Below are 24161 nucleotides of genomic sequence, written 5' to 3'. Positions count from 1 at the left end.
GCCCGGAGGAAACCCACGCAGACACGGGGAGAACATGCAAACTCCACGCAGGGAGGACCCGGGAAGCGAACCCAGGTCCCCAGGTATCCCAACTGCGAGGCTGCAGCGCTACCCACTGCGCCACCGTGCCGCCCTAAACCGTGATAATAAAGTTAAACTGACACTTTGCTTTCAGAAAGGTTTGCAATTTTATTAAAAATCCACAACTGAAATCTCTCATTCCTTGAAGTATTCAGACCCTTAATTCACTGCTTTGTAGAAGCTTCTTTGGCAGCAACTCCAGCTTCCAGTCTTCTTGGATAAATCTCTACAAGCTTTACACTCTTGGATTTGGGCAACTGATCCCATTCTTCCTGGCAGATCCTCTTAAACCGAATGGTAAGCTTCTGTAAACCGCCATCTTCAGGTCTAGAGGTCCTGGCTTTGGCTGTGCCACTTCATGACGCTCAGAGACTTGTCCCGGCTGTATGCTATGGGTCATTGTCATGCTGAATGGTGCCCTGTCACCCTGTCAGGTTTTCTTCAAGGTTCTCTCTGGTTTTTGTCTGCATTCGCCCTTCCCTCAATTCTGACTGGTCTCCCTGTGCCCATAGCCTGATGCTGCCACCACCACACTTCACTATAGAGATGGCATTAGGCACTTCACCAGACATATTGTTTGGAATTCAGCCCAAAGAGTCTTATTTGTGTCTCATCAAAGATGGAGATCTTTCTCGTCATGTTCTCAGGAGTCCTTTAAACTGTCATCTACCTTTTCCTCAAGTGTGGCTTCCAGCTATCCACCCCACCATAAACACCTGACTGATAAGACGGCTGCTGAGACGGACATCCTTCTGACAGGTTCTGCCATCTCAGTTGAGGAAGTCTAAAGCTCTGTTAGGAGTGACCATTGGATTCTTTGCCACCTCCTTTTACCAAGGGCCTAAGAAGAGTCCTGGTGTTCCAAAACTTCTTCCATTTCATATTTGTAAGGCTACTGGGGTCCTGGGAACACTCAAAGCTTTACAAATGTTTTAATCCCCTTACTGTGATCCATGTCTCACCACAATTTCATCCCAGAGGTCTACAGAGAGTTTTGCTGGACATCATGGCCTGGATTTCGTCCCGACATGCAGTGTGACCTTCTCTGCACAGGCCCACATGTGTGTCTTTCTAAACGATGTCCAGTCAATTCAGAGTGCCACAGGTGGACTCCAGTCGAGTTCTAGAAACCGGAACACAACCTGGAGGGCCACAACAGAGGGGCGTCTGAAAACGTCTAGGATTGAAAGAATTCGGGTTTTGATTTTTAATAAACTTGCAAGCCTTTCTGGACACATGATGTCAATTTGTCATTATGGGAGTATTGAGTGTAAATTGAGGAGCAAAAATGTGAAATTTATTCCTTTAAAATGAAATCTGCAACACAATAAAAGAGTGCAGAAAGTAAAAGGGCCGGAGGAGTCCACTGAGGTATTCTGATGCTGCCATATTTATATTGGAACCTGGCCTTGTCACATGTCACAGCTCTCGTGACAACATGAACAGGAGTGTGACAGGAGGTATACAACATGCCATCAAGTAAACAAAAGGAAAAGAAGAAGAATGAGATGGTAAGCAAAACAAAAATGAAATTCCCAAGTACAACACCCCCAAAGAGGACAGTAACGTGCGTCGTCTTCAGGTTTCTCTTCACAATTTTTCTTATTATTTAGCTGTTGTGTCCATTTTCATGTATTTTGGTGTTAGCAAAACTGGGAGTCAATTTATGGGACTAGGGGACCATTCTCTTCCATTTTAAACTAATAGCAATTGTGTGTTCACATTTTCAAAAATTCATGTTCATTACGGGTATTCAGGAAAAATGTATTCTTATAATTCTGGGGAAGCCCACCATATTCTGTTCTGTCAAATTCCCAACCTGTTATCTATGTGAAAAGGGGTCTGAAGCTCCATTGTTGGTCAGCCTCGGCCTACTTACTGGACACACATAGGACCCTCCCAACCCATGGCTGTCCATTTTACAGCCTGAGAACTTCCCAAGCTGCCCACCCGCCATGTAGGTTTCTCTGGTGTGTATCCCTCCCCGAGGTCTTCCCACTTACCTTTCTGGGTTTCATTGCAGAGGAGCTGGCTCATGTTTTTGTGAAGTGCTTCCAGTGATTTGTAACTGTCCACATAAAACACTTTGTTCTTTGTTCCTGCCATAATTTCCAAATCTTGAGTCTTTGCGTTGCCCACCCCAACTGCGTAGACGCTGATTCCCTGCTTGTGCACATCCCTGGACGCGATAGGCAGAGCGATCCTGTCGGTAGCTGCTCCATCTGTAATGACTATCATCACCCGGGACACGTTGTTAGACATGCGGCCGCCGTAAGGCTGAGTGAAGCGATCGCGAGCAAAAGTCATGGCGCTGGCCGTGTACGTTCCACCCCCCTTTTTGTGCATTTTCCAAATGGCGTCTTTCAAGCCGTCCTTTGTGAAGTATTGATTTAGGCGAAATGCTTCATCCGGTTGGTTGGAATACACCACCGCCCCGAAGTGCACCTTGTCCTTGCCGACGTCCGAAATATTCACCAGGGACATCATGAACTTCTGCATGCTTACAAATTGTTCTGGCTGGATACTCCCTGAGCCATCGACCACAAACATCACGTCAGCCACCTCCATCCTCTTGCAGGCTGGAAGAAAACAAAGAAAACATTTGATAGCTTCATAAACAACAGCAGGCGATGGAGTATTACTGTCCAAAACGACCCAGAATGTCCCGAGAGGGGACGGTTGAACGTCAGAATAGACAGGGCTCTCTTTACACGGATCGAGGCATTTTACTGGTTTTGTCAGGAACTGTTTGTGTTCTCGTTAAATTAACTTTTGATTTTCAGTTTGTGCTGATATTTATGATTTCCATAATTTGCTTGTGATTTCATTAATGTGTTCATGATTCCTTTACTTGGGATTTGTTTATAACGAATTACTTGTTTAATCATGATTTCTTTTATCATACTTATTTTGTGATTTTATTTATTTAAGTTCATGATTTTCATTTTATGATGAAATCATTGATTCAATCATTTATTTGTGATTTCATGAATTTGCTTCTGATTTCTTTTGTCATGATCTGTTCATGAGGATTTATTTGTTTTTTCCTGATTTATCATGATTCACTCAGGATTTCATTAATTTTAGTTTGTGATGAAGTTTGTGATTTCATTAATTTGATCATTCTTTGCTCACAGTGATTTACTTATTTTATCATGACTTGTGATTTCATTAAGTTCATGATTTTATTAATTTGTGGTTTTCATGGAGCAATCCATAATTTCAAATATTTATGATTATATAAATTTGTTTGTAATTTCTTTGGTTGTATGTTTATTAATTCTGTGAATTTCCCCTTGGGATTAATAAAGTATCTATCTATCTAATTCATAATATAATTTTGTGATTTCATTAATTTAAGGTAATGATTTTCATTTTGTGATTTCAGTTTGTGGCTAAGTTCATGACTTCATTCATTTAAGTTTGTGATTTTCATTTTGTGATTTGTATCTGTCTTTAACTTTAATTTCAAATATTTGTTTCTGATTTAGGCGGCACGGTGGCAAAGTGGGTAGCGCAGCTGCCTCGCAGTAAGGAGACCTGGGTTCGCTTCCTGGGTCCTCCCTGCATGGAGTTTGCATGTTCTCCCCGTGTCTGCGTGGGTTTCCTCCAGGCGCTCCGGTTTCCTCCCACAGTCCAAAGACATGCAGTTTAGGTGGATTGGCGATCCTAAATTGTCCCTAGTGTGTGCTTGGCGTGTGGGTGTGGGCTGGCGCCCTGCCTGGGGTTTGTTTCCTGCCTTGCACCCTGTGCTGGCTGGGATTGGCTCCAGCGGAACCCTGTGACCCTGTAGTTAAGATATAGCGGGTTGGATGATGGATGAATGTTTCTGATTTCATTAAGTTGCTTGTAATTATTTTTATAACTTTTGGTCTATGATGATTTCTTTATTTTAATCATGATTTATTTTATCATAATTATTTTGTGATTTCATTAAGTTCATGATTTTCATTTTGTGGTCTCCTTTCATGATGAAATCATTAACTTCAATAATTTGTCCATGATTTCATTATTTTGTTTGTGATTTTTTTGCCATTATTTGTTTCGATGATTTACTTGTTTTATCATAATATGTTGGTGATTTCATTAATTTAAGCTTGTGATCTTCATTTTATGATTTTATCTGGTGGTTACGTTTGTGATTTCAATTATTTGCTTGTAATTTCTTTTGTAATTTATTTGTTTATATTGATTTCCTTGTTTTAATGATGATTTATTTTATTGTAACTGTTTTATGATTTCATTTAGTTCAGTGTTTTCATTTTGTGATGGAATCACTGATTTCAATCATTGTTTCTGATTTCATTTGTTTGTGATTTTGTTTATCACTACTTATTTACTTGTGTTATCCTGATTTCTTTTATCATGATTAATTGGTGATTTCATTCATTTTAGTTTGATATTTGATTATTATTCATTCATTTTCATTTTGTGATTAACTTTGTGATTTAGTTAATTTGCTTGTGATTTCTTTTATTTTGATTTGTTTATGATGATTTATTTTTTTTTATCATGATTCTTTTATCACAGTTCCCCCCCCCCCCCCCCCCCTTCAAATGTAAAGTAAAAGCTGCTACTCACTTTCTTCCTGTGTGCAGATTTCAAATATTATTTTGTCTTCGACGTAGCGAAGGTCGTCAAAGTTATTAATGGAGTGAACTTTGTCTATGCCGCCGCTGATTTCCAGGAGCTGGGTGGTGTTGGCATTCTCCACGCCAATGGAGTAGATGATGATGCCTTTCTGTCGTAGGGCCTGTGCCGGCTTGCTGACCTCATCTTGTGCCTCGCCATCGGTGATGATGACCAAGAACTGCCTGACCGAAGGGCGGCCTCCTTTTGATTGGTCAAAATACTGAGAGGCAAACTCCAAAGCCGCCCCCGTATTGGTCCCGCCTCCCAGCTGCTCCATGTTAGTGATTTCCTGTTTGAGTTGCAGTTGGTTGTCGTAGGCATTGAGCTGAAACTCTTCCCGTGGTGAATCACTAAACTGAAGCAGCCCAAACTGCACTTTATCGGGACCAATGTCGGATTTGTCCACCATGGCTTCCATAAATCCTTTCATCTTGTCAAAGTCAACAGGGAAAATGCTTCCTGAGCCATCAATGAGGAAAATGACGTCTGCTTCCTTCTGCTTGCACACTGAAAAATATCAAATCAGAACAATCAGAACGCGAACAAGCCCATCAGTCCAACAGAATTCACCCACCCCACTCAGCTAAATTCCCCAAAATGACATCAAGTCACCAGAGCACTTTGAAGCGCCTTGAGCATGGGAAAGGCGCTATATAGATAAAGTTATTATTATAATTATTATTAACTCTGACTGTCCACCACAACGCCCGGCCATTTATGCCATGGGGCTGGGACTCTATGTGCAAAGAAAGACTTTCTAAAATTTGTGTGAAGTTTGCTCTTAACCAGATTACGTCTGTGTTCCGGTATTCTCTTTGATGAATTTACTTTATAATACGAGCTGGCACTTATTCCAAAGTATATTTTAAACTCTTCCATCATGCCACCTCCTAATCTTCATTTGCTTTATTATTATTTGTATTATTTGACTGATGCATCTGAGATACGACTGGTTACGTTTCTTTTGTCTTTCTATTTGGAGCTCAGGCAGGTGACGTGACTTGCTTGGGGGTCACACAGTGGCAGCAATGGGACTTCAACCTGCACCTTCAGGGTTTCAAGTCCTAAAGTTAGTGAGAAGTCAAGCAAAATGACCCCTGTGATAGAGGAGGGTAATTCAAAAAAGTAAAGGGCAAATTGAAAATCACGCGGTCACCGCAATGGAGAGAAGTGCATGCAATGCCACACGTTTGCAATGTATTATGGGTAGTTCAAACACACACAACACAGCACAGCACATGGCCGTTAGCCCACGATGCCATCACCATGTGGGGTCGTGCAGCAGTGAGCCACCTGAGGAGTCCAGATGCCACCATCCACTCTTTAGTGAACCAATGGTCCCATTCTATTATTTTTTATAGGTGACACCTTTATCCAAGGTGACTTACAAAGCCCCTTATGTATATATTGTCACGCATCAATGACCTGCTGGACCGGGGGGGGGGGGGGGTGGGTGGCTCCCCTTAATCCTATTTTCACCTTCTCTCCTGAGAATCCAATCCTTGAGGCCACTTGACTCCGCCCCACAAGGCCCTTAACTCCGCCCCTTTCTCTCCAGGGAGATTCCCGTCACTTATTGAAGGAAGCTGCCATAGATGTACTGTAACTCTGTGACTGTGACTAGGTCTTTATCATTTGTTGCAGGCCCAAAGCCAGGGCCAATTTAGACACCAAGACGGGCATTTCTGTTCCTTGTTTTGCTCTGTAATTAAACGATTGGTGCCCCAATTATACGCTCAACTGTCGTTCCTTCACCCAGCCACAATATATACATTTATAACAATGTAAGGGCAGCATAATGGCGTTGTGGTAGCATTGCTACCTTGCAGTAAGAAGGCCACGGTTCACATCCTGAGTCCTTCCTGTGTAGAAGCCGCATGTTCTCTTTGTGTCTGCATGAGTCTCCTCCTGGTGCATGCTGGGTGAGGTTCCAGCCTCATGTGCCCTTGCTCAGGATTAAGCAGGCTTAGCAAACGATACGGTTTAATAATTGTACATTGTGGCCTGCAGGGGGCGCAACAGCTCCCCAAACCGGACACCCACAGATGCAGGCACAAATTCTTTCACACACACACACACACACACACAGGGCTTTGATTTCAGCAGGAAATGCTTATCACTCGTTTCCCACGGCACAGTCCCTAAGCCCAGTAAGAGAACAGCGCACAGCAATGCCTGTTCTTCTTTCTACTTTTTTGTCTCTGTCTCCGTCTCCTCCTCCAGCAAGCTTTGTCCCTCTGGCTCCTACAGCAGTGGCAGTGGGATTCTTTTATCCTGCACCCAGGAGTACTCCCGGTGGCCCGTTAGTGTGATCTGAAAGCACTTCTGGGTGAGGTGGAAGCCCAACAAAGTAGGTCTCTGCAGTCCCTGCAGCACCCCCTGGAGGCACCCAAAGAACCCAACAGGGCTGAGCCAAACCCCAACTGCCATGGAGGACTGTGGGAGTCCGAGGCACTGCTGCAAGTCCTTGGGTCTGCCATCTAGCAATCCAGGGGGAGTTAATGCCCTGTTTAGGTTCACTCCTCTGGTCCTTCCATTAGGAAGGCAGCATAGCAGGGCAAGGGAGCCAGCTGTCCACCATAATGTAGATATTTCTTCTATCACTGATCACGCAGGAATGTATCTCATTATATATCTCCTCTTGTGTGGTGCACCTACTATTACTTGAAAGACATGTTTTCCAAGTGGTCAGTAATGGACTGAACTTAATTCCAAACCTATCAGTTAGGTTTACTTATGAAGAAGCCAAACTTCATGCACAGCAGGAGCTGGAAATCCGATTCCCACAATACGGTTTGATTAAATAACGGAATCGTGGACTGAGCTGGGCCACCCTGCAACAACAGGAGTCAGACACCTCTGAGCATCACATAGTAGCTGTACATTAACTGAATGCAAGCGCCTTCTGTTTCCAATAGGAAGGGCGTTCGGCAACGGGGCCGTTATCACAATGTGTGTGTAGGCGACTGGGCCCATTACATCACCACAGTCAGCAACTGCTGCAGATTGCCTTTTGGATGCCTGTTCACCGCGATGAACCCTGATGGCGAGAACCTTACATGATCCTGTCCCATACAGATGGCTCAAAGAACACTGCAGCATCACTACTTGGTCAGCCCATTCACGCCATAAAGTCACCAAATGCTGCAAGGTCCACCGTTGGCTTTCATCTTCACCAGAAGATGAACTCAAAGTGTTCACTAAGTGTGCAGCACACCCCTCGCTGCCTGCTGTTTACAGGTCTGCTTTATAAATGTCTTCTCCAGACATTCAAATCAAAATCTTTATTGTAGCAATGAGACATTGTACAACAAAATTTAGGTGCAATTTCCATCCATCCATTATCCAACCCGCTATATCCTAACTACAGGGTCACGGGGGTCTGCTGGAGCCAATCCCAGCCAACACAGGGAGCAAGGCAGGAATCAAACCCTGGGCAGGGCGCCAGCCACCGCAGGGCGCGCGCACACACACACACACATCAAGCACACACTAGGGACAATTTAGAATCGCCAATGCACCAAACCTGCATGTCTTTGGACTGTGGGAGGAAACCCATGCAGACATGGGGAGAACATGCAAAGTCCATGCAGGGAGATAGATAGATAGATAGATAGATAGATAGATAGATAGATAGATAGATAGATAGATAGATAGATAGATAGATAGATAGATAGATAGATAGATAGATAGATAGATAGATAGATAGATAGATACTTTATTAATCCCAAGGGGAAATTCACAGAGAGGGAGGACCCGGGAAGCAAACCCAGGTGTCCTTACTGTGAGGCAGCAACGCTACCCACTGTGCCACCGTGCCGCCCAAGGTGAAACTTCCTTCCTGTTATTTTGAAATGAATTCAGTGCTCAATGAATAAAGGGTATTATTAAAATTACACAAGGCACCAGAACCCTGATGCAGAAGGTACAAACGACGTGGAATCCACGATCCAAAACAATCTGCTTGTCTTTTTTTAATCTCAGGGGACCTCAATGTGGCTCTGGAACAAGAATACATGTCTGGGGACGACTTGTTAAAAATTTTGAAATCCGTGATGGCATAGGTCCCGCCCACAGGGGTGTCGGCCTAAAAACCCACCCCCTTATTTCTTCCACTTCATGCACCATAAATGGTGGGGGGCTAAAACTGAAAATTGCAAGCAATGCAGATTGAAAAAGAAAATTAACTGAACTTAAGACCCAGAATGGAAAGGAAATAAAAAAGTGACAATTGCTGCTATGAGTTAAAGAGCTCAGTGAAACTGAACAGCTACAGTTCAGAAAATTTATTTATAAAATCAAAAACAAGAAATCCTGAGATGAATAAAGGATCACCCCCCTCCCCCCCCCCTCCCCCCCCCCCCCCCCTAAACTCAATCAGGTGTCGGTGCCCCCTATTCCCATTGCGGTTACTGGCTTCTTTTCACCTCAGTTGAAATGAGTGTGATTAGTGAAGCTGTTCCTCGCTCATTCATTCCCTTGCTTGGTAGTGGAACTGACAGCAAACAACTGACTATGGGTGGTAAGCCACTTTCAAAAGATCTCAGGGATAGAGTTGTAGACGGACATAAGGCAGGAGATGGAGACAAAAACATCTCAAAGGCTTTATCAATCCCAAGAAGCCCAGTAAAGTCCATCATAAAGAAGTGTTTGGTACAACTAGGACCCTCCAAACTGGATGGAAGAGCAAGAAGGAAACTGGTAAGAGAGGCTACTGAGAGGCCACTGGCTACTTTGAAGGAGTTACAGGATTTGATAGCAAAGAGTGGTCATTAATGGTGTGCAGGTGACAACAATTTCACAAGCGCTCCACCATTGTGACTTGTTCAGGAGGGTCGCACTTCTCAAGAAAGGCCACATTAAGGCTCATATGAGCTTTGCCAGAATGCACCTTGAAGATTCTGATGTCAAGTGGAAAAAGGTCTTATGGTCAGATGAGACCAAAATTTAAGTATTTGGCCTCGATAGCAAACGGTCCACCAATGCAGCTCACCATCCACAACACACCATACCTACAGTAAAGCATGGAGGGGGCAGCATCCTGTTGTGGGGGGACCTGGGGCTCTTGTTAGGGTAGAAGAAAAAATGGATGGGGCAAAATACCATCAAATTCTTGAGGAGAACCTGCTACCCTCTGCCAGAAAGTTGAAGATGGGCAGAATATTTACCTTTCAACTTGACAACAACCCGAAGCACACAGCAAAACTGACCACCCAGTGGCTGAAGGGGCAAAAAGTGAATGTCCTGGTGTGGCCAGTCAGAGCCCAGACCTAAATCACATTGAAAATCTGTGGAAAGATCTGAAGATAGCAGACCACCAACACTCACCGTCCAATGTGACCGAACTTGAACAGTTAAACTGTAAAGAAGAGTGGGGGGCAAATATTAGACAATCTAGGTGTGCAAAGCTGATAGAGAAGAATCACCAACAGACTCAAGGCTGTCATTAAATCAAAAGGGGGGTCAACAAAAAGACATTGACATTGGGGGGGGGTGATCCTTTATTAATCTCAGTAGGTCAGTAGGATTTTTTATGATTTTTCTGAACTGTAGCTGTGATTTCTTTCACTTGGGTGTCAGAGGTGGCATTGAGTAAGTAAAGCTGGGCAGAAATATTAGTTTGTGTGTTTACATTGAAGGCTGTAAAGCTAAAAAAATGGGAATATTTCAAAGGGGGGGTTCTTTTCTATACCCTCTGCACTATGTGTTAACACGCTGTGACAATATGCTGGCATGGCATGTTTGCCATTTACGATCAGGCAGTAATTCTAATTTCCTTTACTTATCTTATCAGGTTTGACCACCCTAACCCACTCTCATCTCGGAGTACTGCACCCTCCACCCATCCTTCTGCTGATACCAGCATAGGAGAGACATCCCCACCCACAATTACAACAGTGCAGGTGAGCAGAGAGCTGAGGAGACTTCATGCCAGCAAAGCAGTTGGTGCAGATGGAGTATCGCCACGACTGCTGAAGGCCTGTGCGTTGGAGCTGGGGAGTCCTCTACAACGCATCTTCAACCTGAGCCTGGAACAGGGGAGTGTCCCGAGGCTTTGGATCACATCTTGTATCACCCCAGTCCCAAAGGTATCACGTCCTAGTGAGCTGAACGACTTCTGGCCTGTCGCTCTGACGTCACATGTGATGAAAACCATGGAGCGGCTGCTGCTTCACCACCTGAGGCCACAGGTCCGCCACGCCCTCGACCCTCTGCAGTTCGCATATCAGGAGAAGGTGGGAGCGGAGGATGCCATCATCTACATGCTACACCGATCCCTCTCCCACTTGGACAGAGGCAGTGGTGCAGTAAGAATTATGTTTCTGGACTTCTCTAGCTCCTTCAACACCATCCAATCTCTGCTCCTTAGGGACAAGCTGACAGAGATGGGAGTAGATTCATACCTGGTGGCATGGATCGTGGACTATCTTACAGACAGACCTCAGTATGTGCGTCTCGGGAACTGCAGGTCTGACATTGTGGAGCGCCACAGGGGACTGTACTTTCTCCAGTCCTGTTCAGCCTATATACATTGGACTTCCAATACAACTCGGAGTCCTGCCACGTGCAAAAGTTCGCTGACGACACTGCTATCGTGGGCTGCATCAGGAGTGGGCAAGAGGAGGAGTATAGGAACTTCATCAAGGACTTTGTTAAATGGTGTGACTCAGACCACCTACACCTGAACACCAGCAAAACCAAGGAGCTGGTGGTGGATTTTAGGAGGCCCAGACCCCTCATGGACCCCGTGATCATCAGAGGTGACTGTGTGCAGAGGGTGCAGACCTATAAATACCTGGGAGTGCAGCTGGATGATAAACTGGACTGGACTGCCAATACTGATGCTCTGTGTAAGAGAGGACAGAGCCGACTATACTTCCTTAGAAGACTGGCGTCCTTCAACATCTGCAATAAGATGCTGCAGATGTTCTATCAGACGGTTGTGGTGAGCGCCCTCTTCTACGTGGTGGTGTGCTGGGGAGGCAGCATAAAGAAGAAGGACACCTCACGCCTGGACAAACTGGTGAGGAAGGCAGGCTCTATTGTAGGCACGGAGCTGGACAGTTCGACATCCGTGGAGGAGCGATGGGCGCTGAGCAGACTCCTGTCAATCATGGAGAATCCACTGCATCCACTGAACAGGATCATCTCGAAACAGAAGAGCAGCTTCAGCGACAGACTGCTGTCACCGTCCTGCTCCACTGACAGACTGAGGAGATCGTTCCTCCAACACACTATATGACTCCTCAGTTTCACCCGGGGGGGTAAACATTAACATTATACAAAGTTATTGTCTGTTTTTACCAAATTTTTATTACTCTTTAATATTGTTTTTTGTATCAGTATGCTGCTGCTGGAGTATGTGAATTTCCCCTTGGGATTAATAAAGTATCTATCTATCTATCTATCTATCTATCTTATCTGAGTAGACCACCCTGTAATTTCTTGCACTATGGGTTGGGTTGCAGGTTGTTGTCTTTTGGGTATTCAATTGTAAAGAGTCGCAAAACGTTTGCAAAGTTTCTCCGATGTGTTGCCGTGGACAGTTTAAACAATTGACAGTAATCCTCTGTAACTGCCAGCATCGATTCTCCAAGGGGAACCCCCCCCAACCCATCAGGCTTACAGAGAACACATGAGAGCGTATGCAGAAGCTCTGAAGGTTGCACGGTCCAAGTTTTATTCCACCATCATCAGAAATGGCTCCAGCAACCCTAAAAAACTTTTTTCAACCATAAATCATCTTGTCAAACCTCCTTTACCTGCCCATTCCGAGACCACTGATGACAGATGCAACATGTATATCAACTTTTTTAAACAAAAAGTTGATAATATCCGTTTACACCTCTCTACCAAGGATATCTTGCCCTTCCCAACTGTTGACTCATTGTCTGAGACCGTCCATCCTCTTTGCTCTTTCTCTGTTGCCACACGGGAAGAGGTGGAGGATGTCATCAGGAAAATGAAACCGTCTACTAGTTCCCTGGACCCTTTCCCCTCACCCTTGCTGAGGGCCAACATTTCTGCCATCTCTCCACTTATCACCAGAATAATAAATCAGTCCCTCCTGGCTGGCCATATTCCTTCTGCACTAAAAACTGCTGTCATCAGACCTCTACTGAAAAAATCCACCTTGGATCCTGAAGTTCTCTCCAATTATAGGCCCATCTCCAATCTTCCATTTCTCTCCAAAGTCCTGGAAAAAATAGTTGCAGCACAACTTCACGATCATCTCAAACTGAACAATCTGTTTGAAAAGTTTCAGTCTGGTTTTCGCCCTGGCCATAGCACTGAAACAGCCCTGGTCAGGGTCACCAATGATCTTCTGATGACGGCAGATACTGGTTCACCTTCACTACTTATCCTCCTTGACCTGACAGCTGCTTTTGACACAATAGACCATAACATCCTTCTTCACCGCCTGCAATACACTATTGGACTCTCAGGAATTGTTCTAAATTGGTTTACATCATACCTGACTGGCAGAACTGAGCATGTTGCCCTTGGCAGCGCAAAGTCCCACACCCACAACGTCGCCTGTGGTGTTCCACAGGGCTCTGTGCTGGGCCCTATCCTTTTTACTATCTACATGCTCCCCCTTGGAACTGTCATTGGCAGACATGGTTTATCGTTCCATTGCTATGCCGATGACACTCAGCTTTACCTCAGGACTACTCCCACCTCCTCTACTGCTCCTCTGCCAACATCTACATTGTCTACCTGCCTGGAGGAGATAGAGGCTTGGATGAGGCTCAATTTTCTTCAGTTGAACAGATCCAAAACAGAAGCCATCTTAGTTGGTACATCACATCATCTTCGCTCTTCTACCATCACCAGTATTACTTTTTCTGGCCAAAATATTCCTCTTTCCACATCTGTTACTAATTTGGGTGTTAGAATGGACTCCCAACTTACTTTTGACACCCACATCAAATATCTCTGTAAGTCATCTTTTTACCATCTCAAGAACATCGCCAAACTCTGCCCATTACTCACCCTGGCAGATGCAGAGAAGCTCGTCCATGCCTTTGTCTCTTCCAGGCTGGATTACTGTAATGCACTCCTCATTGGGATTCCTGGCAAGAGTATCCAGAGACTCCAGTATATTCAGAACAGCGCTGCCAGGATCCTGATGAGGGTGCGAAAGTATGATCACATCACCCCAATCCTGAAAACCCTTCACTGGCTCCCTGTTTCATTCAGAATAGAGTACAAGGTCTCCCTTCTTACCCATCAGTGAATTTATGGACATGCCCCTCTTTATCTACAGGAACTCCTTACCCCCCATAACTCCTTACGTTCCCTCCGCTCTGTACTCACTAACACTCTTCAAGTCCCCAGAACTAAGCTCAGCAGCATGGGTGACAGGGCGTTTTCATCGGTGGCGCCGAGGCTGTGGAATGCCCTCCCTGATTACCTGAGAGCCCCACAGTCGACTGAGGCCTTTAAGCGAAACCTAAAAACTCATCTTTTTAGAAAGTCATTTTGTTAAAGTATTTTTATAGACTCTTCTGTTCTTTTTTTTTTATTTTATTATTCTATTTTTACTCTGTAGCACTTTGGGATTGCTAAAATATAAAGTGCAATATAAATAAAATTTATTATTATTATTATTATTATTATTATCACACACCAGAATGTCAATAACAAATCTGCAGTGGTCATCATGGACTGCGTCTTGAAGACACTAAAAAGGCAAAATTGGGTTACAAGAGAAAAAAAAAAAAAAAGTTTAAGAGTCCCTGGTGTCGACTGTGCCGCCTGGTCTGAGGTGTGTGCCAATGCTAGAGTGTCGTTTGGCCCACACACTGCTTACAGTGCGCCGTGTACCGAATTCTGAGGCTCTTCATTATTTACATTTACATTTACATCATTTAGCAGACGCTCTTATCCAGAGCGACTTACAACAGTAATAGCAAAATACGCTGAGCTAGCATAGGCCTCCCTAAGGCGGGGTGTTCATAAAAAAATGTAACGATTTCCTTCATGAGGCGCATAATAAACAAGAATAGTCACTTCATATATTTGAAATATTAAAATATGTGCTACAAATTAAAATGTTTAAAGTCTAAGAATTGTGACAGAAATTTGTCACTTGTCACCCACTGATAGAGGGCTAGACCCCTTGTAAAGGATCAAAAAAATCACATCATATTTGTAATCTGCAACCTTGAAATGGACTGAAATGATACCCCACATTGCTTATGTTTGGACTTTGTCATTTTGAACCATCTTGGAGGGCTAGGACCACCGGTAAAGAATCACATCTGTTTAAAGAGGCCCAGCTCAATTCATTTGTGACGATGCATTCAGACTAAGCTGTGCCGACATCCTGAACATTGATCAAAGATCTCAGTTTTGAAAGGTGGGAGATTCTGCCAGCTGTTCCACATCCCTGCTCCATGACAGAACAGGACCCCATAAGTTTAAGTTATCCGACAAATCGCAATGCATATTAAGCTGTCAGTTATAAAAAAAAAATAAATATGGATCCCAAAGACCCCCTTAGAAGCATTTCTAGATGTTTTCATTGAATCTTCCCCTTTCTGGTTGGCCGACCCTTACAGAGCTCGGTGCCAAGCGCCTGAATTGAATCGGATAACCTGAACTTACCTTCCTTGGAGCAAATCTTTCGAACGACTTCATCTTTAATTTGCTTCAGAGAGTCAAAGTTATTCACGTAGAACATCCTTTCTGGCACGCCAGCGATCTGCTCGATCTCCGCCATGTCCGCGTCCCTTATGCCAACGGCATACGTCAACACGCCCATCGAGCGGAGGCTGTTTGCGGCTTCCACCACACTGTCATCAGACTTGCCGTCGGTGATTGTGATCAGGAACTGGGGCACCTTCGCTTGCCGGGTTCGCGCTGCCTCCCTGAAGTGGTTCTCCATGGATTTCAGCGCAGCTCCCGTCTCGGTGCCCCCTCCTAGCTGGGCGATATTCTTCACAGCAATTGTTATTTCTTTTGCAGTGCCATACTGAGCGACAGAGAACTCCAGTCGAGTGGTGAGCGAATACTGGACCACACCAATGCGGACTTCTTCCTTCCCTATTCTGAACATCTTTGTCATTGCAATGATGAATTTTTTCATGTCCAGGAAGTCTTGAGGGTAAATGCTGCCAGATCCGTCTATTAAAAAGTAGATGTCCGCTTCTTCGGTTTCCTCACACCCTGCAGGGAAAATAATCAATCGTCAAGGACAGAATACATGAAAACGTACGCCATCAAAGGTTCACAGGGGCCTTATTGTTACATGTGAAGAGTCCTTACTCACATGTGCAATCCAACAGATGACGCATCACCACTGTCCGGCGTCATGTTCCGTAAGTAATTCTACCTGACCTCAAAAATTCTGCCTTCTTTATTCACTTCTTCTTCTTCTTCTAAAGCTTTTCCAACTTTCACATAGGGCTTCTAAATTCCCCCCCCCCCCCCCCCTTCTTGTCTCTTGTACCCTTCCTCACCTTCTAGTCTCTCTCAATTAGATCCCCCTTCACAAAGACCACCCACTTTCTCTTTGCTCATCCTCTTCTCCTCTGTCCCAACACCATACAGTCAGATCCAAACGTATTTGGACAGTGACACAATTTTCATAATTTTGGCCCTGTAGACCACCACAATGGACTTAAAATAAACCAATCATTATGCGATTTAAGTTAAAAAAAAATATCGTATGATAACCAAAAATATCGTATGAGTCATTTAGGAATGACAGCAATTTTTCTACATAGCCTACCATTTCCAGGGTCTCAAAAGTACTTGGACATTTGACAGATTAGCTGCTCCATAGCCAGGTGTGAGCAGATCCCTCAGTATTTCATTAACTAATAAGCAGGTAGAAAGTCTGGAAAAGATTCCAAGCGTGGAATTTGCATTTGGATGCTGTCACTGTGAACGCTCAATATGAGGTCCGTGCAAATAGAAATAGGCCATCATTAGGCAGAGAACACAAAACAAACCCATCAGAGAGAACCACCACGAGTGGTCAAGTCAACCGTTTGGTAGAGTCTTAAAGAGAAGGAACACACAGGTGAGCTCAGCAACACCAGAAGGTCTGGACAACCACAGAAGACAACTGTGCTGGATGATTGCAGAATTCTGTCCTGGGTGATGAAGAACCCCTTCATGACATTAAGCCAAACCAAGACCACTCTCTGGGGGGGTTGACCTGTCACTGTCGAAGTCTACAATCAAGAGAAGACTTCATGAAAGTAAAGACAGAGGGTTCACCACAAGGTGCCGACCACTGGTACGCCTCAAGCATAGGAAGGGCAGATTAGACTTTGTCAGAATACATTTTTTAAAAGCCTGTCAAGTTCTGGACCAATTTTACTTTGGACAATTGAATCTAAGATCAATACGTACTAGAATGATGGAGAGAAGAAACGACTCATGATCTGATGAATGCCACATCATCTGTGGGACATGGTGGAGGCCGTGTTATGGGCTAATCATGCATGGCTGCCAATGGAAGTCGATCACTGGTGTTTAGTGACGATACGACTGCCAGCAGAAGTAGCAGAGTGAATTTTGAAGTGTAGAGGGCGCTATACTGTCTGCTCAGATTCAGACAGATGCTGCACAACTGACAGGACGACACTTCAGAGTTCAGATGGACAAGGATCCAAAACATACTGGGACAGAAAACCAAGTGCTTTACAACACAAAGTAGTGGAATATTCTTCAATAGCAGAGTCAGTCAACTGGGCACGCAGTTCACTTGCTGAAGACAAAACTGAAAGCAGAAGGTCCAACGAACAAGCAGCATCTGAAGACAGCAGCAGTGAAGGCATGGCAGAGCATCAGTGGGGTGGACACCCAACACTTGAGATGGCCGTGGGCTCAGACTGCAGGCAGTCATTGACTGGAAGGGATTTCCAACCAGATATTGAAAATGATCATTATATACATGACTGTGTTAGTTTGTCCAAATACTTTTGAACTCCTGTAGATGGGGGTCCATGATTAAAAATGGCTATCTTTTCTAAACAGCTCTTACAATGCGTCTGTTAAACCCCTTATATTAAAACTGCAAGTCTGCACTTCAATCACATCTTGATGGCTTCACTTCAAATCCATTGTGGTGGCACACAGAGCCACATTTATGACAATTGTGTCGCCATCCAAACACTTATGGACTTGACCTTATCCATGATTCTTCTGCCTGCCTCTCTCTTTTCACTTCATGCCTGTACCACGTTACCCCTTCTTTCTTGCATTTCCTTAAGAGATTTCCCCAACTTTAACTGTACCTCTAAGTCCTCTCATTTCTGATCTTCTCAAGCTTCGCTACGCCACACATCCATCTCAACATCCCCATTTCCACTGTGCCCAGTTTCCTCTCATGCCCCTTTTTTTTTATCCATCCCACAATACAGGTCTGGCCACTCACTATTTGATACATTTTACCCTTCACTCTTGCACTAACTCTTTGGCCACATATTTGGCTTTTGAATTGTTTTACTCAATGAATGCTTTCATTTTAAATTATAACATCATAGAATTGTTATGTATCAGTTCTGGTATTTTCTGTGGTGCATGTAATTATGTACTGTCTTTAGAAATGTGCCTCCATTCTGTGTGCTTTTTGGGTGGCGCTCCAGGAGGCGGGGCCACCCTGACATCTCTATGGCTCGGCCCTCCCTCTGGCTTTATATTCTGTAGGTGGCATATGGGATGAACCCGGAGAGGGGATGGTTCCTTACCTGAACGGGAGGCTCCTGAAGGACAGACAAACGTCCCATCCAAAGTAGAGAAAAGCCTTCACTGCATGAGGGACAGACATCCCGATCAGGAATTCTGTACCTGAGTGGGAAGCCCTAGGCGATTGGAACGGCGTCCCCACCAGACATGTTTTGAAGACCTTCCCTGACTGAAATAAAAGAAGAGAATAGGGACGGACTGTTTCTTATGGATGTTTAGTAACCCCCAGGGGCTAAATGGCAGCAGCACTCCATATTGGCGCCCATTTGGGAACCAGCAGGGAATGCCAGGAGTTGTAGTCCGGCAGCACAGCCCTGCTGGGGTCCATGGGTCCCACAAGAGGGCGCTGCAGGGAGAGGTTCTCCCGGCAATATTGGACTTCCATATGACTTGGGACTAATTCCAATGGGCAGCAGCCCTGGCACTGAAAGTACTTCCTTATCCAGGCAAGTCGGAGCTGGGAGGAAGGAAGGTAAGAATCGAGTGGAGGAGGGCACTGCAACAGAGAGAGGAGAGGGGATTGTGCAGAGATAACCTGTGCTTGTGCTTATACTGAGGTATTGTGGGTAAAAAATAGTTAGTGTTTTGGAATTGTGCAGAGATAATCTGTGCTTGTGCTTATACTGAGGTATTGTGGGTAATAAATAGTTAGTTTTATGGACTTGTGCAGAGATAATCTGTGCTTGTGCTTATACTGAGGTATTGTGGGTAATAAATAGTTAGTTTTTTGGACTTGTGCAGAGATAACCTGTGCTTGTGCTTATACTGAGGTATTGTGGGTAATAAATAGTTAGAGATAACCTGTGCTTGTGCTTATACTGAGGTATTGTGGGTAATAAATAGTTAGAGATAACCTGTGCTTGTGCTTATACTGAGGTATTGTGGGTAATAAATAGTTAGTTTTTTGGACTTGTTAGCTTTGGATTGCCTCCTTTCTTGCTCTCTAGCACATTTTGTATTATATTTGCCTATTTGTTGTTTCCTTCAATAGTTATCCTCTTTTATCAAGATTCTTGTTCCACTTTTGATTCAAAGCCAGAGTTTGGACGGTTTCTCTCCCTTGTAAGGGCATTATGTGACATTTGGGACTTGATTACATTTGTTGAACTTTTAAAGCCAGTGTCCAATTTAGGCCTGCTTATGCAGAAGCCAGTAGGTTGTATTTGAGGGGTTGACTTCAATTACAAACGTCTGGACTGGCCAATGAAGGTCTTCTACACCCTTTCACCATCTTTGTGACTCCAGCTCACAACGTTTACTATGTATTAACGTTTTACACATCAGTGCCATCTGCTGGGGGATGCAGTGCACCTCCCCTTAATGTAGAGATGCCACTGTCCCTGTGTCATAATGTGTCTGTGACCGTGGAAAGTCATTATGGTGTAGTATGGAAATGTATTGATGTATTAGCATAAGTCAATATAAAACTTATAAGCATTAAACTTAGTGTGAGCTTTAACACGAATGAGGTATGCCAAGCAAATAGTTAAATAAAGACATATGCCATATTTCTTTTTTAATTGAGCTCAGAGTGAAACCACCAATATTTAATAACGCAAAAGGATGGAGAAGGGCAAGAATGATGAATGGAGACCGCCCGAGGTCAGAGAAGGGAGAACACCTGCCAGTTGAATGCTGGCTAGAAAATAAGGGAAGCGAGAAAAGATCATGAATGGCAAAACATAAGAAATATTGGTGGTTTCCGAGAGGGCCTGCAGGGGGGCAGTCAGACTGAGCAGTGAATGAGTTCTTTTGTGCGAGGTCAAGATGATAAGAAATGATTATATTAACTGTAACTTCTGGCTTGTTCAGGGCTCAGCTCAGTTTGACTTAATTGGGTTGATTATTGCAATAAAGCTAATTACTCTGTTTGCCTATCCTTGACTCCTAGAGCCTTCTTTCAAGGTGAGAATCTTTGGCGTATTTTACGCTTCCACAGTAGCTGCTGTAATGCGTACCCAGACAGGGCAGGTGCTGCTGATAATGTTTTTTTTAAAGGAACAGGAGATGGAAGATTCAAAAGGCATCGACAGAAATAAACTCTTAAAAGCAAGTTGGGATTGCTGGGCAGCCCTGTACTCCAACACTGGCATGGGCAGGAACGTTCCTGCTATCAATGTAGCTCTCTCTGTCAGTGGATTGTTTTGGACTTTGCCCTGCCTTGTATCAACCTGGTGCCACCTTTGATGGTGCCAACCCCTAGACTGCTGGGGACTTTCCTCACAGCAGTACATTAAGCATGCAAAAATATTGTAATATTTGAAAAATGACTGTGGAGTTAATTGAAATTTATCACATGATGGGGGTCCTGCTACCTGAAAAGCTGCAGCTGAAACTCCAGGATTGGGGTTAGGGTTCAGATGCCCACACCTTACTTGCTTGGTTTTGTTTTTTTTTTGGATCTTTTATTGAACTTATTAAAAGCATATATAGCGTTCCATACAATCGAGTCAAGCTAAAATCCAATCAACCTCCACTCATGAGAAAGAGAGCAAGGCCAACAACCTGAGCAAAACTGTTAAGAGTAGTAAAGAGAGAAAGGAGTCTTTCTCCCCAATATAAATGCTTATTCTAAAATGTTATTGATGAGATCCGGCCAGGTTTTAAAAACATTTGCACAGATCCTTTAAGTGAGAATTTGTTTTTTTCCAATTTCAAATTATATAGAACATCGATTTCCCACTGAGTTAAGAGAGGTGAGTTAGGATTCTTCCAGTTGAGCAAGAAAAGTCGACGTGTGAATAGTGAAGTAAAGGCCATGACAGTTTGTTTGTCCTTCTCTGCTTTAAGCCCCTCTGTGAGCCCACAATACACCTTGGGACACCAAGGCTGTCTGATAGGCAGGCAAAGATTTTTTGTCCATAATGCTGTTAATTTGGTACACGCCACCCAAATAATGTAGCCAAATGAGGCTGGAGCTCGATTGCAACGTTCCCAGGTTGGCTTTCACCCTGGAAACATTTTGGACAATTTTAAACAAAAGAGATGTGCTCAATAAAATTTTTGAAGTTGAATAATTGAAGTTTTGCGCAGATGGAGCTCAAGTGAATTCAGTGCATGGCTGCCTTCCACTCCTATTTCTGAGATGCTGAGTGAGAGATCCTTTTCCCAATGAACTCTGGGATCTTTAAAAGGATGGAAGGGACTTTAAAATGTTTTTATATATCATAGAAATGCTGTCTGAGTCCCCCAGACTGATCAATATCTCTTCTGCAATAGAAATAGGTGGGAGGTAAGGAAAACTAGGCAGATTTCATTTAGCAAAGTTTGTAATTTGGAGATAGTTGAAAAATTGTGTTGATGGGAGATTAAATTTGGAGTGTAATTGTTCATAGGATGACGAAGATATTATTTATATACAGTTCTCTTAATGATTTAATTACATACGTTTTCCAAATATTAAAAACTGTGTAAGTTCAAGAGGTTGGGAAAAGATGGTCATCATGTAGAGGTGCCACAGATAAAATATTCTCTAACTTGAAGTGCTTCCTAAATTGAGTTCATATTCTGAGTGAATGAAGGACAATTGTCTTGTTAGTATATTGATGATAACTTGTATTTACTGGGGCACAAAGCAAGGAATATAAAGAAGTGCTGCAGGATTTCATTTCTATGGCGGACCAAGCCTGTGCATGTGTTCATCTATTTGTGTCCATGTCCAGGTTTTTATAGCTTGTACAGTTAGGTCCATAAATATTTGGACAGAGACAACTTTTTTCTCATTTTGGTTCTGTACATTACCACAATGACTTTGAAATGAAACAACTCCGATGCGGTTGAAGTGCAGACTTTCAGCTTTAATTCAGTGGGGTGAACAAAACGATTGCATAAAAATGTGAGGCAACTAAAGCATTTTTTGAACACAATCCCTTCATTTCAGGGGCTCAAAAGTAATTGGACAAATTAAATAACTGGAAATCAAATGTTCATTTCTAATACTTGGTTGAAAACCCTTTGCTGGCAATGACACCCTGAAGTCTTGAACTCCTGGACATCACCAGATGTTGGGTTTCCTCCTTTTTAATGCTCTGCCAGGCCTTTACTGCTGCGGCTTTCAGTTGCTGTTTGTTTGTGGGCCTTTCTGTCTGAAGTTTAGTCTTCAACAAGTGAAATGCCTGCTCAGTTGGGTGAAGATCAGGTGACTGACTTGGCCATTCATGAATTTTCCACTTCTTTGCTTTAATAAACTCCTGGGTTGCTTTGGCTGTTTGTTTTGGGTCATTGTCCATCTGTATCATGAATCACTTTGACTGCTGTATTTAGCTGGATTTGAGCAGACAGTATGTCTCTGAACACCTCAGAATTCATTCGGCTGCTTCTGTCCTGTGTCACATCATCAATAAACACTAGTGTCCCAGTGCCACTGGCAGCCATGCATGCCCAAGCCATCACACTGCCTCCCTCCACCGTGTTTTACAGATGATGTGCTATGCTTTGGATAATGATCTGTTCCACACCTTCTCCATACTTTTTTCTTGCCATCATTCTGGTAGAGGTTGATTTTGGTTTCATCTGTCCAAAGAATGTTTTTCTAGAACTGTGCTGACGTTTTTAGATGTTCTTTAGCAAAGTCCAATCTCACCTTTCTATTCTTGAGGCTTATGAGTGGCTTGCACCTTGCAGTGCACCCTCTGTATTTACTGTCATGCAGTCTTCTCTTTATGGTAGACTTGGATATCGATACGCCCGCCTACCCCCTGGAGAGTGCTGTTCACTTGGTGGGCTGTTGTGAAGGGGTTTCTCTTCACCATGGAAATGATTCTGCGATCATTCACCACTGTTGTCTTCCGTGGACGTCCACGTCTTTTTGCGTTGCTGAGTTCACCAGTGCTTGCCTTCTCTCTCAGGATGGACCAAACTGTAGATTTTGCCACTCGTAATATTGTAGCAATTTCTCGGATGGGTTTTTTCTGTTTTCGCAGCTTAAGGATGGCTTCTTTCACCTGCATGGAGAGCTCCTTTGACCGCATGTTGTCTGTTCACAGCAAAATCTTCCACATGCAAGCACCACACCTCAAATCAACTCCAGGCCTTTTATCTGCTTAAATGATAATGACATAACGACGGACTTGACCACACCTGCCCATGAAATAGCCTTTGAGTCAATTGTCCAATTACTTTTGAGCCCCTGAAATGAAGGGATTGTGTTCAAAAAATGATTTAGTTGCCTCTCATTTTTATGCAATCGTTTTGTTCACCCCACTGAATTAAAGCTGAAAGTCTGCACTTCAACTGCATCTGAGTTGTTTCATTTAAAATTCATTGTGGTAATGTACAGAACCGAAATTAGAAAAAAGTGGTCTCTGTCCAAATATTTATGGACCTAACTGTATGTTTGCTGCCCAGTGATAAAATCAAAAATGAGGTAGTGCCATGCCACCTTCTGATTTAGGTCATTATAGGGTCGCCCTTTGGATGTGTGGATTTTTTGAATTCAAAATAAATTAGGTTATGATTGATGATTTTTAATGTATATGGGGATGTTTTGAAATAGGAACAGAAGCTTAAGGAGGATATTCACCTTGATAATGTTAATTCTTCCTGCTAAAAGTAAGATTGAGGGCAGACCATCTATGCACGTCTTGTTTAATATTTTCCATGCAAACAACAAAATTTTGTGGATAATGAGCTTCGTGTTTACTTGTGATGTTGACCCCTAGGTATTTAAATGATAAAAGGGAAGGTGTCCAATCTTGTGTTGTCTGCTAGAGAATTCACTGCAAAGAGCCCACTTTTGTTCA

The 24161-nt window shown here is 43.6% G+C and overlaps 1 protein-coding gene across 1 annotated transcript in view; it reads right to left on the bottom strand.

Moving 5' to 3' along the window:
• LOC114664078 (collagen alpha-6(VI) chain-like) overlaps positions 1-24161 on the bottom strand; it is a 353886-nt gene that overhangs the window by 235629 nt on the left and 94096 nt on the right. Inside the window, exons 7-9 of the mRNA XM_051936115.1 lie at positions 15328-15888; positions 4663-5220; positions 2085-2660 (exon numbers count right to left, since the gene is read on the bottom strand). Of these exons, the coding sequence (XP_051792075.1) occupies positions 2085-2660; positions 4663-5220; positions 15328-15888 (1695 nt within the window). The remainder of the gene's footprint in view (positions 1-2084; positions 2661-4662; positions 5221-15327; positions 15889-24161) is intronic.

This window comes from Erpetoichthys calabaricus, chromosome 13, assembly GCF_900747795.2.
Source record: "Erpetoichthys calabaricus chromosome 13, fErpCal1.3, whole genome shotgun sequence".
NCBI classification, from domain to species: domain Eukaryota; kingdom Metazoa; phylum Chordata; class Cladistia; order Polypteriformes; family Polypteridae; genus Erpetoichthys; species Erpetoichthys calabaricus.
Note: the sequence above shows the minus strand (reverse complement) of the source record. Positions and strands in the feature narration are given on the sequence as shown.